At 38.2% G+C, this 17,650-nt stretch overlaps 1 protein-coding gene across 1 annotated transcript in view; it reads right to left on the bottom strand.

Annotated features, from left to right (window-relative positions):
- LOC114276403 (putative glucan 1,3-beta-glucosidase A) overlaps window positions 1-17,650 on the bottom strand; it is a 51,326-nt gene that overhangs the window by 18,266 nt on the left and 15,410 nt on the right. Inside the window, exon 3 of the mRNA XM_082899643.1 lies at window positions 4,795-4,812. Coding sequence (XP_082755769.1) covers window positions 4,795-4,812 — 18 coding nt within the window. The remainder of the gene's footprint in view (window positions 1-4,794; window positions 4,813-17,650) is intronic.

Raw genomic sequence — 17,650 nt, 5'->3', positions numbered from 1 at the left:
TATGTGTGTGTGTACATATATGTATTTATAGGATGTGATGCTTTAATTGAGAAATGTTGTAACGTTCTTGATATCAACTCATTAAAGATATGAGGATCGTTTATATTTGTTTTAACTAATTATGAGAGGAAGATGCTTTGTTTTGCTGCCTATTTTAGGAGTTGCCAAACAAGGAATAATATTGAATTTTTGCCAATTTGTGTTATTAATTGTGCTATAGAAACGCCAATTTTGTATGTTCTTATTATAATAATAATTATTACTATTTAGCATTCATGGTAAACTGTTATTATCTGTACATACACATATGTATGTGTGTGTATATATATGTCTTTATTGGATGTGATGCTTTAATTGAGAAGTGTTGTAATGTTCTTGATATCAGTTCATTAAATATATGAGGATCGTTTGTATTTGTTTTAACTAATTGTGAGAGGAAGATGTTTTGTTTTGCTGCATATTTTTGGTGTAGCCAAACAATGAATAGTATTGAATTTTTGCCAATTTGTGTTATTAATTGTGCAATAGAAACGCCAATTTTGTACGATCTTATTATAATAATAATTATTACTATTTAGCCTTCATGGTAAACTGCTATTATATGTACACACACATATGTATGCGTGTGTACATGTATCTCTTTATAGGATGTGATGCTTTAATTGAGAAGTGTTGTAATGTTTTTGATATCAGTTCATTGAAGATATGAGGATCGTTTGTATTTGTTTTAACTAATTGTGAGAGGAAGATGCTTTGTTTTGCTGCCTATTTTAGGAGTAGCCAAACAAGGAATAGTATTGAATTTTTGCCAATTTGTGTTATTAATTGTGCTATAGAAACGCCAATTTTGTATGCTCTTATTATAATAATAATTATTACTATTTAACATTCATGGTAAACTGTTATTATCTGTACACACACATATGTATGTGTGTGTATATATATGTCTTTATAGGATGTGATGCTTTAATTGAGAAGTGTTGTAACGTTTTTGATATCAGTTCATTAAATGTTAGGTTTTATTTTTGGCAACCTCGTTCGACAAAACTCCTTTCAGTTGTATTTGTTTTCGCACATTTTATTTCAGTGAGGCTATGAGTTTATTAGATGCAAATGCAACCCGAATCGTGCCTTTGTCAATTTCCATGGATCAAAATCAAGGTTGTAACAGGATCTAGTTTTCCAGATCTTCCAATTTTGGTCTCCCCGCTCGAGCGGGGAAAGTGACGCTCGAGCGGGGATTGCAAGCTCACAACATCTCTGCTTCGCCTGGAAAAAGTACTGGATGGTGTGATTCAGCACTCGAGCGTGGCAACTTCCGCTCGAGTGTGAAGCCTATATGAATCACACAATTTTGAATCCTCCGCTCGAGCGGGAAGTCCCACGCTCGAGGGGACCGAGCGAGCTTCAAAATTTGGATTTCTATGAAGAATTGGTTTTCTTTCAAAACTTGGATTACTTTGGTTTTCTATAATTAGTTGGTTTTCTCCCAAAACTTGGATAAGTTCTCCAGATCTTCTTTTTGGGTTCTAAGGTTTATATCTAGGGATATTTTGCTAGTTTACTTTGATGTTTTGATTGAGTATTCAACTCATGGTTTAAAGGGCATACATCAAAGGATTATTTGTTTGTTCTACACAAAAGAGAGTTGTTTTTCGTTGGATTTTGAAGAATTCGAGCCTGAAGCTTTGGTGGATTCTGGAGTGGCTTATCGTCAAGACAATTCCGAGGTGAAGACGGGGTTGGAAGAGACACATAGAGGTTGGTTCAATTCGGGCGTGGATTCGCTAGGTAATTGAGAGTATACCTGTGTAATTCTTTTATATCTTCTTAGTGGATTGTTTTGTGGCTGTTGCCCATGGTTTTTTTTATCACAATTGGAGGTGTCCAATTGTGGTTTTTTTTACGTAAAATCGTTGTGTCGATTTGTCTTGATTGTTTGATTGGGATTGTTATATATTGCTTAAAATTGATACATAATCACAAATCAACATCTAGGGGATTTCTAGATTTTTCAATTGGTATCAGAGCAGGTTGCTCGTTTGTTTTTTAAAACTTTTGAGCGAGATCTTGTTTGATTTGTGATAATGGATGCAATTCGTGAGGGAAATTCTATGGTTCGACTACCCCTACTTGACGGATCCAATTATTCTTTTTGGAAAGTTCGGATGAGATCGTTTTTGAAATCTATAGATGAAAAAGTTTGACAATCTGTCATGAATGGGTGGACTGAACCAACAATTACCGTTAATGGAGTAACTTTCCCCAAACCAATTGAAAAGTGGGACACAATTGATTACCAAAATAGTAGTTGGAATAGTAAAGCTATCAATTCTCTCTTTTGCGCTGTCACACCTGAAGAGTTTATTCGAATTTGCAATTGTGAAGTCGCAAAAGAGGCTTGGGATATCTTACAAACTATTCATGAGGGCACTCATTCTGTTAAACGCTCAAAACTTCAAAGGCTCACGTCTAGTTTCGAAAACCTTTCAATGAAAGATAGTGAGACCTTTGATGAATTTTATGCGAAGTTGAGTGACATTGTAAATTCCAGCTTCAATTTAGGTGAAAAAATATCAGAATCCAAAGTAGTGGGAAAAATTTTGAGATCCTTGCCCGATCGGTTCTAACCAAAAGTTACGGCTATTGAGGAGGCTCAAGATGTTGACAACCTCAAACTAGATCAGTTTGTTGGAAACCTCCAAACTTATGAGGCACATAGGAATTTCAAAAAGAAACAAAAAGATATTGCTTTGAGTAGTGCTCATAGAGTTGGAGAGGATTCTGATGAGGATTGTGAGATAGATTCCAAGATTACGGTTGCTTTTGTTAAACAATTTAAAAAATCTTTTTTGAAAAAGAATCCTAATCTTTTGGAATCTACTCATACTCATAAATCTAAAGGCAAAGATAAACTCAAAATTAATTCTATAGCCAAGAAGGAGAAAGGAAAGATACAAGGGAATGCTGAAAGAGTCCAATGCTATGAATGCCAAGGATTTGGCCACTTTGCTTCAGAATGTCCTCCTCGTTTGAGGAAGAAAAAAGCCCTCGCTATCACTTGGGATGATGAATCAGAATCTGATGAAGATGAAAGTGACAATGAAGATCAAAATGGAGCCCTCGACGATCCACACACTTTTTACAAAGGCCGGAGGATAGTAAGACACTCTAACTAGATCAAACCCTAGAGAGAAGGGAGTTTCTAGAGAGAGGAGCTCTCAAACTATCTTTTTAGAAAGTAAGAGAGAGAGAGAGAATGTAAAAAGTGATTTTAAAATGCCCAGCTGCTAACTGATATACGACACTCCCGCTCGAGCAGAGAACACAACACTTGAGCGTCAAGAACAAAAAACTAGGTACGCTCGAGCACAAGAAGGCCCGCTCGAGCGCCAAGACACAAGAATAAAGTACATCTGCTCGAGCGTGAAAACCAGTCCACTCGAGCGTAGATTTCCCTCTCCCAGAATTTACACCAAAAAGCACTACCCGCTCGAGCGCCAGAGTACCCGCTCGAGCGCTACCGCTGGAGCGTAAAAATCACACCTGCATAAGTTTTGCAGAGACACAAAATACTGGGAGTGTGCAATCTCCGCTCGAGCGCAACAAGGCCCGCTCGAGCGGAATGACTAAAACCTAGCAACAAGATTACAGACCAAGGTTCAACCCACCTGTTCGAAACATGCCCAACACATCCTAAAACTCAGACAAATGGAATTAAAGGACGACAACAAGATAGATACAACTACCAACTCCACGGAACCGAGTCTGAAATACAACAGAACAGTAAAAGGACAACCGGGATCGCTATAACCTCCCCCCCTTAAAGAATTTCGTCCCCGAAATTAAATACAAGTTTTTCAAAAACAAGATTTTTTCAATTCCCAACATTATCACAATGCGAATTTTAACAACTCGACCCATTACTGGTCATCTCATCTCTTTTCAAGAGGCAGTTTACAACATTTTCCACAACATGCATTATAGTTATGCATTCCCTGAAATTCCACAAATTTCAATACTACATTCCACAATTCTATATCATATTCAGTATTCATGATATATTTCATTTCTACAATACATCCAACATATGCAATGTTACATTAAACTTCCATTTTGAGGCAAGTTTCAAAATACTTCCATTAAATCAAAACATAAACCATGTTTTACAACCTAAGATATATTCAATACTCTTAGGGTATGTTTGATTGGAAGGATTAAAGCATGGGATTAGGATTATTAATCCGTGGGCCCAATCATCCTATGTTTGTTTTGATACTTTGGTTTAGGATTATTAATCCAATGGATAATTAATCCAACAAATTTGTAGGATTATTAGTAATGGGGTAGGGGTGGGATAGTTAACACCACACTAATTTGATAGGATTATTAATACTTCACTAATAGTGAAGTGAATCAAACATACCCTTAAGGTTCAACAATACAACAAAATATACAATACATGCTCAAACATCCATAAATAGATCCGAATATCTCTCTCGGACCTCCAACTCACGTTCCCAAGTGGTTTCCTCCACTCCGTGATGTTTCCACAAGACTTTTACCAAGGGAATGGTCTTGTCTCGTAAGACTTGATCCCGCCTATCGAAGACCTGAATCGGTCTCTCCTCATACAAGGCATCCTCATCAACCTCTAAGTCGGTCCAATCCAATACAGGCGATGGATCTGGCTCATACTTCCGAAGCATACTCACATGAAACACGTCATGACTCCAGACAACTGCGGTGGTAAAGCTAAACGATAAGCGACCTCCGACAAACCAAGGGGATAACTTTCCACTCTTCCCAAACCTCATCACACCTCACCTAGGTGATATTTTCAAGAAGACGTGATCACCTACCTCAAACGCCAAAGGTCTCCTCCTACGGTCGGCATAACTCTTTTGGCGACTCTAGGCTGTAACAAGCCTCCTACGGATAAGCTCAACTTTCTCCGTCGTCTCCCTAACCAACTCCGGACCTAACAAAGGTGCATCACCCACCTTGGCCCAACACACTGGAGACCTACACGGTCGACCATACAAGGCCTCAAACGGTGCCATACCGATGCTAGACTGAAAACTGTTGTTGTAAGCAAACTCTACCAATGGCAAGTGCCTCTCCCACGTCCCACTAAAGTCAAGGACACAACCTCGAAGCATATCCTCAAGGATTTGAATAGTACGCTCGGACTGCCCGTCAGTCTGAGGATAATAAGCCGTACTAAAGGTCAACTTAGTGCCCAAGGCACTCTGCAAACTCTGCCACAACCTAGCAGTAAAACAAGGATCTCTATCTGAGACGATCGTCACTGGGACCCTGTGCAATCTCACTATGTCCCGAATATACAAGTCGGCGAGATGATCTACCAAATCTCTCATGCGCATAGGAATAAAGTGCACCGACTTAGTAACCGGTCTACAACCACCCAAATGGCATCACTACCCCGCTGAGTCCTCGGAAGACCTACAACGAAGTCCATAGTGACATGTTCCCACTTCCACTCGGCAATAGGCAAGGGTTGCAACAAACTCGCTGACCTTCACTTGCTGGCAAGTAAGGCACTTCGATACGAAAACAGCCACATCTCTCTTCATACCCTGCCACCAAAACTGGTGACCCAAATCCCGGTACATCTTAGTGCCTCCCGGATGCATCGCAAGGCGTGAATGATGGAACTCTCGGAGTACTTCCTCTCGGCAAGACTCTGGCACAAACAAACGGTCTCGGTATCTCACACTCTGGTCGGGATACACCGTCAAACCCTTCTCAACTTTCCCACTGGAGATCTTCTCTCGGAAGGATTCTACCTTAAGGTCACCTCTCTGTGCCTCTAAGACTCGGGTCACAAGTGTAGGCTGCACAACAACAGAAAACAAGGCCGTAACCTCAACAGATTCGCCCAGAAACAAATCAAACTCGCCAAGTGCACCCAACATCTCCCATTCCCGGATGGCTATACCAGCTACATCACTAATGGATTTCCTACTAAGGGCATCGGCCACAACATTGGCCTTTCCCGGGTGATAGTGCAACTCAAAATCATAGTCCTCAATGAACTCCATCCATCTCCTCTGTCTCAAATTCAAGTCTCTCTGTGTAAACAGATACTTCAAACTCTTGTGGTCCGAGAACACCTCGAACCTCTCACCATAAAGGTAATGCCTCCAAATCTTCAAGGCAAAGATCACTGCTGCTAACTCTAGGTCGTGTGTGGGGTAATTCTTCTCGTGTATTTTCAACTAACGTGAGCCATAAGCTACCACTTTCCCCTCTTGCATCAACACACAACCCAAACCCTCTCGTGAGGCATCACAATAAACTGCATAACCTAACCCTCTCTCGGGAATAATCAAGATCGGAGCGGTGGTCAATCTAACTTTCAACTCTTGGAACAACTTTTCACAAGTCTCACTCTATACAAATTTGACTCACTTCTGAGTCAGTCTAGTCAACGGCGAAGCTAGTCTGGAGAAATCTTTCACAAACCGACGGTAATACCCGGCTAATCCCAGAAAACTACGGATCTCAAAAACGCTGACTGTGCCCAATATTGCACTGCCTCTACCTTGGATGTATCAACACCCGGATACCACATGGCCTAAGAATTTGACCTCTCCTAGCTAGAACTCACACTTCCCAAACTTGGCATACAGCCTATGGGCTCTAAGCAACTCAAGCACCACTCTCAAGTGTTCCTCGTGCTCCTCCTCAGAAGGCGAATAGATAAGAATGTCGTCCACGAAAACGACTACAAATTGATCCAAGAATTCCCGAAAGATCTGATTCATCAAGTCCATAAAGACTGTCGATGCATTGGTAAGCCCGAATGGCATTACTAGAAACTCATAATGGCCATACCGCGTACGGAATGCCGTCTTTGGAATATCCTCCTCCCTGACCCTCAACTGGTGGTAACCCGATCTCAAGTCTATCTTAGAGAAATAACGGGAACCCTTCAACTGGTCAAACAGATCATCTATACGGGGCATAGGGTACTTATTCTTGACCATAGCCCGATTCAACTTCCGGTAGTCTATACACAGTCTCAAGGCACCATCTTTCTTTTTAGCAAAGAGGGCCGGTGCTCTCCACGGCGAAACACTAGGGCGAACAAAACCCTTATCTAGCAATTACTGGAGCTGAATCTTCAACTCACTCAACTCGGCTGGGGCAAAACGATAAGGTGCCATAGAAATCGGCGCTGTGCCGGGCACTAAATCAATAGAGAACTCTATCTCTCGGTGAGGTGGCAAACTAATGAGATCCTCGAGAAAAACATCCGAATACTCACAAACCACCCTCGGCAATACAATCTGGGTCTCATTACACTCACCACTCATAAAGCTAGCAAGTAGACCACTAAGCTTATTCCGTCCTCGCGGATCATACATCGGTGGCAACACACTACCAACCCGATCCCCCAAGAAATGGAAACACTCCCCTCTCAAGGTACAAACTGTGACCCTCTGGTGGTAGCAATCAATAACAGCCCGGTATAACGATAGCCAGTCCATACCCAAAATAACATCAAAACCCTTCATGGGCATGGCAACAAAAGGAAAAGGAAGCCTATGGTCGGCGACCTCTATATCACAACCTCTAACACCTTGTTTCAAGATCAACTCACCACCAACAGGCGATACTACACATATAGGAGATGCTAACTGTGCCAACTCCAATTCCAAAACAGATGCAAATGCAGCAGATACAAAAGAATGAGATGCACCTGTATCAATCAATACACTAGCAACCGAGTTGCAAAACAGAAAGGTACCTCTCACTACTGATGGAGCCGGTACTAGGTCCTGCGCGGTAACAGCATACACGCGCCCTGTAGGCCCCTGATCCAATTGCTCACCCCTCGGAGCAAACGACTACTGCACTGACTGGGATGACGAAGCTCCCGGATTGGCCCTCGAGGCCTGCACAGATTGAGCTGGCTGAAAACCTTGCGTCTGCCTAGAACCAGACGCGCCCGAAGTGGCACTCAACTGTGGGCAAAACCTTTTCAGGTGCCCAGGCTGACCACACTGATAACAAGACAAGGGCTGACCCCTGCCCTGACTCTGGCTCTGCGGTCTAGCTGAAGATGAAGCAGCTCTCTGACCTCTTCCCCTCTGTGGGCAAACTGAAGCCTTGTGGCCCAACTGACCACACTTGTAACCGGTGAACTCCCTCTGATTACCTTTCCCCGAGCCTGCACTCAGCACTGGAAAAGTCGACCTAGCAACACCACCCTGAGACTGCTGAGGGTTAGCACCCCTCTGTCTCCTGCCATCACCCTGACCATCTTGGCTCCTCTTGGAGCCTCTCTGTCCCTCCTCTTCCTGCATTATGATTTCCATATGGGCTGCAGCGTCAACCAAGCGCTCATAGTCTCGGATCATTGAACCTCCAACCCTCATCTTGAGGCCACGCCTCAACCTCTTCTCGAACTCAATACAGCGGCGTTCCTCGGACGCCACAAGTTCAGGTGCGAACCTGGACAAGCTAGTGAAGGCAGCCTCATACTCGGCTACTGAAGAACTCAACTGCAAAAGTTGACAGAACTGGTCTCTCAGCTTCTCCCTGACTGCCGGAGATAAATACTTCTCCTGAAAAGCCTCCACAAAAGCCTCCCACGTGCCAGTAACACGGCCCCTCATGTATTTCCACCACTGACCCGCACTCCCTTTAAGCTGGAAGGATGCCAAGATCACTTTCAACGATCCGTCCTCGATGCCTAGCATCTCGAACGTCTTACTCATTTGCTCTAACCACTCGTCAGCTTCTAGTGGCTCCTTCGGATCCCCAATAAACTCGTCCGAGTTAGACCGGAAGAACTCCCTTTTCAAGAAGGAAGGCCCTGCCTCAACAACCTGGGCCTGAACTGGAGCCTGAATCGGATTCTCAGCTCAGAAAATACCTACAGACTCCCTCAAAGCATCGGCTATCCCTCGGGCTCCTGACCTGCTGGCTCGGCCACATTGGCCTGGCCAACCCCCTCCTGCTGTGCCGGAATATCATCCGGTAAAGGCATCTCCTGCCTACCACGTCTGCCACGTCTACCACGTCCTCGTCCTGACATCCTAATAAAGGTAACGAAGAGCGTTAGCGCATTCATAAATGTGCCAAAACTAAACACTCGCGTCCTAATACATGGACAACTGTAATTCACTCCACGTAAGCACATAAACACATAAGCGCTTACGAATTTCATTTCCGAATAATGATAGTCCCGAGGCGTTACTAGAGTTCTGGTTAGAAACAACATTGATCAAGTGCTTTTCCAACAAGACTCACAGAAACCCAAGGATCCAATCAACATCCCAGAAACTAAATCCCATACCCAAGTAGTCACATTGTAGCGATCCTAATTTTCTTAAGTCATTATTTTATTATTATTATGGTTATTATTATCTTATTTTATTGTTGGCTTTATTAATTAGGGGGTTATATGAGATTTAATGTGATATTTAATGGATTTAATGTTGTAATTATTAATTGGGTGGTTACATGAGATTTAATGTGATATTTAATGGATGTAATGTTGTACTTATGAATTGGGTGGTTACATAAGGTTTAATGTGATATCTAATGCAACAAAGAAGTATTCAACTAGGTTATTATATATATAATAAGGTTTAGGAGATCAAAAGAAAAGGGAGAGACCAAGTTGTGAGAGAGAGAGAGAGAGAGTGAGAAATCAAAGAAGACAAAGAGAGGGACGGCGGCAAGGAAGAAAGAGGAGAGGGAAGAAAAGGAAAGATTAGAGTTTTGCTTTGGTGGTTTTATTAGTTTTTCAAATATTTCTTGGATCTTCAAAAAAAATATTGTGAGTACAAAACCCACTTCCCTTGATTTATGTTTAATTCGTTGTTTTTATTTATTTATTTATTTATATTTATTTGAGGTTGAATTGATTTTATATTTGCATGTAGATGATTGATTGATTTTAATTATTTTGATTAAGTTGTGTATGCCAGGTTAAGGGTGTTTATATGGATTTATTTTATGGTTGTAATCACACTCATGGTTATATGAAATTAAAATAAATTAGAAACCCATAGATAAATTCCTTATACTCCACCGTGACTCCATGGATTGTTGTTTTATTTGAGTGATGGTGAGAAAGAGTGTATAAAAAAGTGAGGATTATGAGAGTTGTTTAATGCCTTATGCTCGGCATTGTTATATTTGTCTCATGATGTTGATGAGATGTTATTTATATTGTTGCCTCGTTCTCATGAGTAGACGAGTGCTTTGATTTACGCACGTACGTATATGCTAACCATTCGGGGAGTGTGAGTCAAACTCGGGACGATATCCCCGTGCAAGTTTGGCTTCGGAGCGGTGTTAGATATACGGGAGGCACATGGGATATATGTGTAGGCCAGAAGTGGAGGGCCGAAGTGGTGGAGTTAAGGAACAAAGAATTTAATTATGAGTTTATTGATATGGTGTGAATTGTATTGATTTGTACATGTTGATAAATAGTAAACGATTTCGATAAATTATGAGATTTGAGCAGAGGCATGCATACGTGATTTTGGACAACTTTTGTGTTGTAGCTTTTTATTAAAAAGATCGATTAGAACTTATAATCGGATGACCTTGGTTATTGTCGGTTTGATTCATTTTGATAATGCAGATTTTATAGGCTGTTTTAACCCACGAAACGAGCTCATTTTTATTGGTTTCGCGTAAATTGAAGTAAAACATTATTCTGCGCACTTTTCATGTTTTGAACGTTTTCGAAAGAAAAATCACCTTAGGGAAGTTTTTGTTCATCTTCAGCTTCAGATTTTTCGATTGAATTCCATCTAGGTTTTTCTATCAAGTTTGTCTCTTAACCTGTTCAGTTTCTGTTAAATTTGTTTGCGTTGTCTTTTTGGAAATTTAATTCTGTACAACTTTTGTTCTTTGAGTCTTGGTCAATTTGAATTATTTAAGCATGAAACGGTGCATTTTTATACTTCTTTAGCAAATTACTTATGATTAAATTATACTAACTTTGTTTTGCAGGATGGTGGGCCTTACTAACTTTTTATGCAGGGCTGACCCACCATATTTTTAATTATATTTTGTTTATTTATAATCAATTTATATTTAGTTGTGTACGGGCAATAAACTAAATGCCACCGTATCTCGGGAAACTACCCATTCGTCTCAGTGCGGTTGGAACTACTTGTCTTGTCCCGTAACAAGAATTAAATATATTTTTGTTTGTGTCTGATGGACACGTGGGTGTCAATTCTTGTACTCATAGCAGTATACCTGTATACTGACCTGTTTTGTCTCTTGGCAACTCGGGTGCGTTCTGTTTGAGCGCAGCCGAGCTTCCTTTGCAGGATTAGTTGAGGCTATGGTGGTGACGTGGAATTACTTTAGTTGTTAGACTTGTCATTTGGATTTCTTTTGTTTTCTTGAGCTTAGGGTTGATATTAGTTTATGTATTTATTATTTTTTTTATGACTTTACTATTGGAATAATTTGGCATGGTTTGTAACCGTACTTTATTTAAGATTGTTTTGACTATTTATTTTTACCTTGATGTTGAGGTATTGGTTAGTTATGAATTTATGGTGAATGGTTTGGTTTGCGTTTAGTTTTTGTGTTTCACCCCTAGGATTTGGATGATGGAATATTGATTGGGGTTAGTCCTAATATAATATTTAATTGTCCGAATTTTGGGGCGTGACACACATAAACATGTTATCAAATAAACACATAATGTCACACATAAGTCTCTAACAAGCGAGACAAACCCATTGTGATACTAATCACTTCCCACGTACCCAAAGTATTCGAACCCGGTACGCTCTGATACCAAGTTGTAACGCCCTCAAAATAATAACATTAAAACCCATCAACTTAGACATGCATTGATACAAAGAAACCAACCAACTTTCCATTAATCTGAATAGTTCTTACAAAAGTATTACATGTTAACAACAAAAGCAAATGCCCTACGGGCTTACAGCTTTCCAAGTTAACACTTGGTTACAAAAAGAAGAGTGCTAACTCAATACATATTAAGCCCTTGGCTTGAATTTACATGTAATACATCAAAAGAAAGCAATTAACAAGCAGTCTGTCTGCCTCTAGCCTCCCAAGCTATGTCCTTGGAGGTGGCATGCTACCTGTACCTGAAAATGATGTCCCTTAAAGGGTGAGCCACAACCCAGTAGAAATACACTAAACCAGCCATGAACAATGACTAAAAGATTAGCAGTTGATAGATGGTCAACACAGATACATCCACATATATCACATTTCGATTTCATGACACTAAGTCCATGTTACATTTCATTTCCCATGTCTTTTCCAACTTTGAGTTTGAAAACAAGGCTCAACACCTAGCCAAATAACTTAATGAGATTAGACTCATCTTTAAAACACTTTCAAAATTCCTGAGGGATACACATTTTAATGCTGTATCAATAACACATAAACCATTCCCACACTTTTCGAAAGATACACATTTCGGTGCTGTATTAACATAACATAGAATCACTTCTATACTTTACAATTGATAACGATATACATTTTAGTGCTATATTAAATCAATTCAAACACTTCCATAAGTCTCAAATAATACTCATTGTAGTGCTGTATTAAATGAAACAAGAACACTTCTAATTCGCAGCCTGATACACATTGTAGTGCTGTATCACTGTCACAAGATTCGGTTTAGAGGTTCAGCCCCTTTCTTCCAATAAACCGTGGAGTACAGCCCCTTTCTCCTCCCACACAATACAATGTATATAAACAATTATCATATACAAATTCAACCTATCAATACAACATTTTGATGTATTGAACCAATTGCCATGTTCATTAGCATACTCAATAGATTAGCTTTAGTTTGCCTAATCATCATACATTGTCTACAACAATCAAGACTATCCTCCACCGATAGTCCACTACAGTTATTTCTAAATAGGAAATAAATGCACCAATTTGATATATTATCAACATTTCAACTAGGTGAGCGATGAACGAATCAAACTACACCCTTTAATCCCATGCACATCCAATTCCAACATTCTCAATTTAATTCTTCTTTCCTTCAAATTAACTATACCAATTAATTTATCAATGTAATTAGAGCATTTCCCCTAATTAACATCACAACCCTAAGGTTTCATTTTCATTAATAAACCAATATTGATCTCATTTCTCTATGCCAAACATGCATATAAGTTTATATAAACAAAACCCCAACTTTTGTAAAATTACACAAAGGCCCAAACTTTTTCAAAAATACCCAACAACCCCCAACATATCAAAATGCTAAAATTCAAAGACAAAACTCATGAGAAGGAGTAGGATATCCCTACCTCGAAGTTAGAGCTCAAACGGGGAAGTTGAAAAAAACCAAAATGCTCCAAACTCAAAGATCTACGGATCAAAATGGAGCCCTCGACGATCCACACACTTTTTACAAAGGCTGGAGGATAGTAAGACACTCTAACTAGATCAAACCCTAGAAAAAAAGGGAGTTTCTAGAGAGAGGAGCTCTCAAAATATCTTTTTAGAAAGTAAGAGAGAGAAAAAGAATGTAAAAAGTGATTTTAAAATGCCCAACTGCCAACTGATATACAACACCCCCGCTCGAGCGGAGAACACAACGCTCGAGCGTCAAGAACAAAAAACTAGGTACGCTCGAGCGCAAGAAGGCCCGCTCAAGTGCCAAGACACAAGAATAAAGTACATCCGCTCGAGCGTGAAAACCAGTCCGCTCGAGCGTAGATTTCCCCCTCCCAGAACTTACACCAAAAAGTACTACCCGCTCGAGCGCTAGAGTACCCGCTCGAGCGTAAAGAAACCCGCTGGAGCGTAAAAATCACACCTGCAGAAGCTTTGCAGAGACACGAAATACAGGAAGTGTGCAATCTCCGCTCGAGCACAACAAAGCCCGCTCGAGCGGAAAGACTAAAACCTGGCAACAAGATTACAGACCAAGATTCAACCCACCTATTCGAAACATGCCCAACACATCCTAAAACTCAGACAAATGGAATTAAAGGACGACAACAAGATAGATACAACTGCCAACTCTATGGAACCGAGTCCGGAATACAACGGAACAGTAAAGGGACAACCGAGATCGCTATATTCTTGGTAAACTGCGATTATATGTACACACAGATATGTATGTGTGTGTACATATACGACTTTATAGGATGTGAAGTTTTAATTGACAAGTGTTGTAACGTTCTTGATACCAGTTCATCAAATATATGAGGATCGTTTGTATTTGTTTTTACTAATTGTGAGAGGAAGAAGTTTTGCTTTGCTGCCTATTTTAGGAATAGCCAAACAAGGAATAGTATTGAATTTTTGCCAATTTCTGTTATTAATTGTGCTTTAGAAACGCCAATTTTGTAGTCTTTTTATAACAATCATTATTACTATTTAACATTCATGGTAACAGCTATTATATGTACACACACATATGTATGCGTGTGTACATATATGTCTTTATATGATGTGATGTCTTAATTGAGAAGTGTTGTAACTTTCTTGATATCAGTTCATTAAAGAAATGTGGATCATTTGTATTTGTTTTAACTAATTGTGAGAGGAAGAAGTTATGTTTTGCTGGCTATTTTAGGTGTAGCCAAACAAGGAATAGTATTGAATTTTTGCCAATTTGTGTTATAAATTGTGCTATAGAAACGCCAATTTTGTATGCTTTCATTATAATAATAATTATTACTATTTAACATTCATGGTAAATTGCTATTATATGTACACACACATATGTATGTGTGTGTGTGTACATCTTTGTCTTTACAGGATGTGATGTTGTAATTGAGAAGTATTGTCATGTTCTTGATATCAGTTCATTGAAGATATGAGGATCGTTTATATTTGCTTTAACTAATTGTGAGACGAAGATGCTTTGTTTTGCTGCTTATTTTAGGAGTAGCCAAACAAAGAATAATATTGATTTTTTGCCAATTTGTGCTATTAATTGTACTATAGAAACGCTAATTTTGTAGGCTTTTATAATAATAATAATTATTACTATTTAACATTCATGGTAAACTGCTATTATATGTGCACACACATATGTATGTGTGTGTACATATATGTCTTTATAGGATGTGATGCTTTAATTGAGAAGTGTTGTAACGTTCTTGATATCAGTTCATTAAAGATATGAAGATGATTTGTATTTGTTTTAACTAATTGTGAGAGAAAGATGCTTTGTTTTGCTGCCTATTATAGGAGTATCCAAACAAGGAATAGTATTGAATTTTTACTGATTTGTGTTATTAATTGTGCTATAGAAACGCCAATTTTGTATGCTCTTATTATAATAATAATTATTACTATTTCACATTCATGGTAAACTGCTATTATATGTACACACACATATGCATGTTTTTGTGTACATATATGTCTTTATAGGATGTGATGCTTTAATTTTGAAGTGTTGTAACGTTCTTGATATCAGTTCATTAAAGATATGAGGATCGTTTATATTTGTTTTAACTAATTATGAGCGGAAGATGCTTTGTTTTGCTGCCTATTTTAGGAGTAACCAAAAACGGAATAGTATTGAATTTTTGCCAATTTGTGTTATTAATTGTGCTATAGAAAAGCAATTTTGTATGCTCTTATTATAATAATAATTATTACTTTTTAACATTCGTGGTAAACTGCTATTATATGTGCACACACATATGTATGTGTGTGTACGTGTATGTCTTTCTAGGATGTGGTGCTTTAATTGACAAGTGTTGTAGCGTTCTTGATATCAGTTCATTAAAGAAAAAAGTATCGTTTGTATTTGTTTTAACTAATTGTGAGAGGAAGATGTTTTGTTTTGTTGCCTATTTTAGGTATGGCCAAACAAGGAATAGTATTGAATTTTTGCCAATTTGGGTTATTTATTGTGCTATAGAAACGCCAATTTTGTAGACTCTGTTTATAATAATAATCATTACTATTTAACATTCATGGTAAACTGCTATTATATGTACACACACATATGCATGTGTGTTTAGATATGTCTTTATTGGATGTGATGTTTTAATTGAGAAGTGTTCTAACATTCCTGATATCAGTTCATTCAAGAAATGAGGATCGTTTGTATTTGTTTTAACTAATTGTGAGAGAAAGATGTTTTGTTTTGCTGCCTATTTTAGGTGTAGCCAAACAAGGAATAGTGTTGAATTGTTGCCAATTTGTGTTCTTAAATGTGCTACAGAAACGCCAATTTTGTATGCTCTTATTATAATAATAATTATTACTATTTAACATTCATGGTAAACTGCTATTATATGTACACACACATATGTAAGTGTCTATGTACATATATGTCTTTATAGGATGTGATGTTTTAATTGAGATGTGTTGTAACGTTCTTGACATCAGTTCATTAAAGATATGATGATCGTTTATATTTTTTTTAACTAATTTTGAGAGGAAGATGTTTTGTTTTGCTGCCTATTTTACGAGTAGCCAAACGAGGAATAGTATTGAATTTTTGGCAATTTGTGTTATTAATTATGCTATAGAAACGCCAATTTTGTATGCTCTTATTATAATAATAATTGTTACTATTTAACATTCATGGTAGACTGCTATTATCTGTACACACACATATGTATATGTGTGTATATTTATGTCTTCATAGGATGAGATGCTTTAATTGAGAAGTGTTGTAACGTTCTTGATATCAGTTCATTAAAGATATGAGGATCGTTTGTATTTGTTTTAACTAATTGTGAGAGGAAGATGCTTTGTTTTGCTGTCGATTTTACGAGTAGCCAAACAAGGAATAGTATTGAATTTTTGCCAATTTGTGTTATTAATTGTGCTATAGAAACGCCAATTTTGTAAGCACTTATTATAATAATGATTAATACTATTTAACATTCATGGTAAACTGCTATTATATGTACACACACATATGTATGTGTGTGTACATATATGTCTTTATGGGATTTGATGCTTTAATTGAGAAGTGTTGTAACGTTCTTGATTTCAGCTCATTAAAGATATGAGGATCGTTTCTATTTGTTTTAACTAATTGTGAGAGGAAGATGCTTTGTTTTGCTGCCTATTTTAGGAGTAGCCAAACAAGGAAAAGTATTGAATTTTTACAAATTTGTGTTATTAATTGTGCTATAGAAATGCCAATTTTGTATGCTCTTATTATAATTATAATTATTACTATTTAACATTCATGGTGAACTGCTATTATATGTGCACACACATATGTATGTGTGTGTACATATATGTCTTTCTAGGATGTGATGCTTTAATTGAGAAGTGTTGTAACGTTCTTGATTTCTGTTCATTAAAGAAATAAGGATCGTTTGTATTTGTTTTAACTAATTTCTAGGGGAAGGTGTTTTTTTTTGCTACCTATTTTAGGTGTAGCCAAACAAGGAATAGTATTGAATTTTTGCCAATTTGTGTTATTAATTGTGCAAGAGAAACGCCAATTTTGTATGCTCAGATTATAATAATAATTATTACTAGTTAACATTCATGGTAAACTGCTATTATATGTACGCACACATATGTATGTGTGTGTACATTTATGTCTTTATAGGATGTGATGCTTTAATTGAGAAGTGTTGTAACGTTCTTGATATCAGTTCATTAAAGATATGAGGATCGTTTGTATTTGTTTTAACTAATT

Source organism: Camellia sinensis, chromosome 12 (genome assembly GCF_055761805.1).
Source record: "Camellia sinensis isolate YWXY chromosome 12, ASM5576180v1, whole genome shotgun sequence".
NCBI classification, from domain to species: Eukaryota; Viridiplantae; Streptophyta; class Magnoliopsida; order Ericales; family Theaceae; genus Camellia; species Camellia sinensis.
The sequence above is the reverse complement of the archived record's forward strand: the minus strand, read 5'-3'. Positions and strand labels throughout refer to the sequence as shown.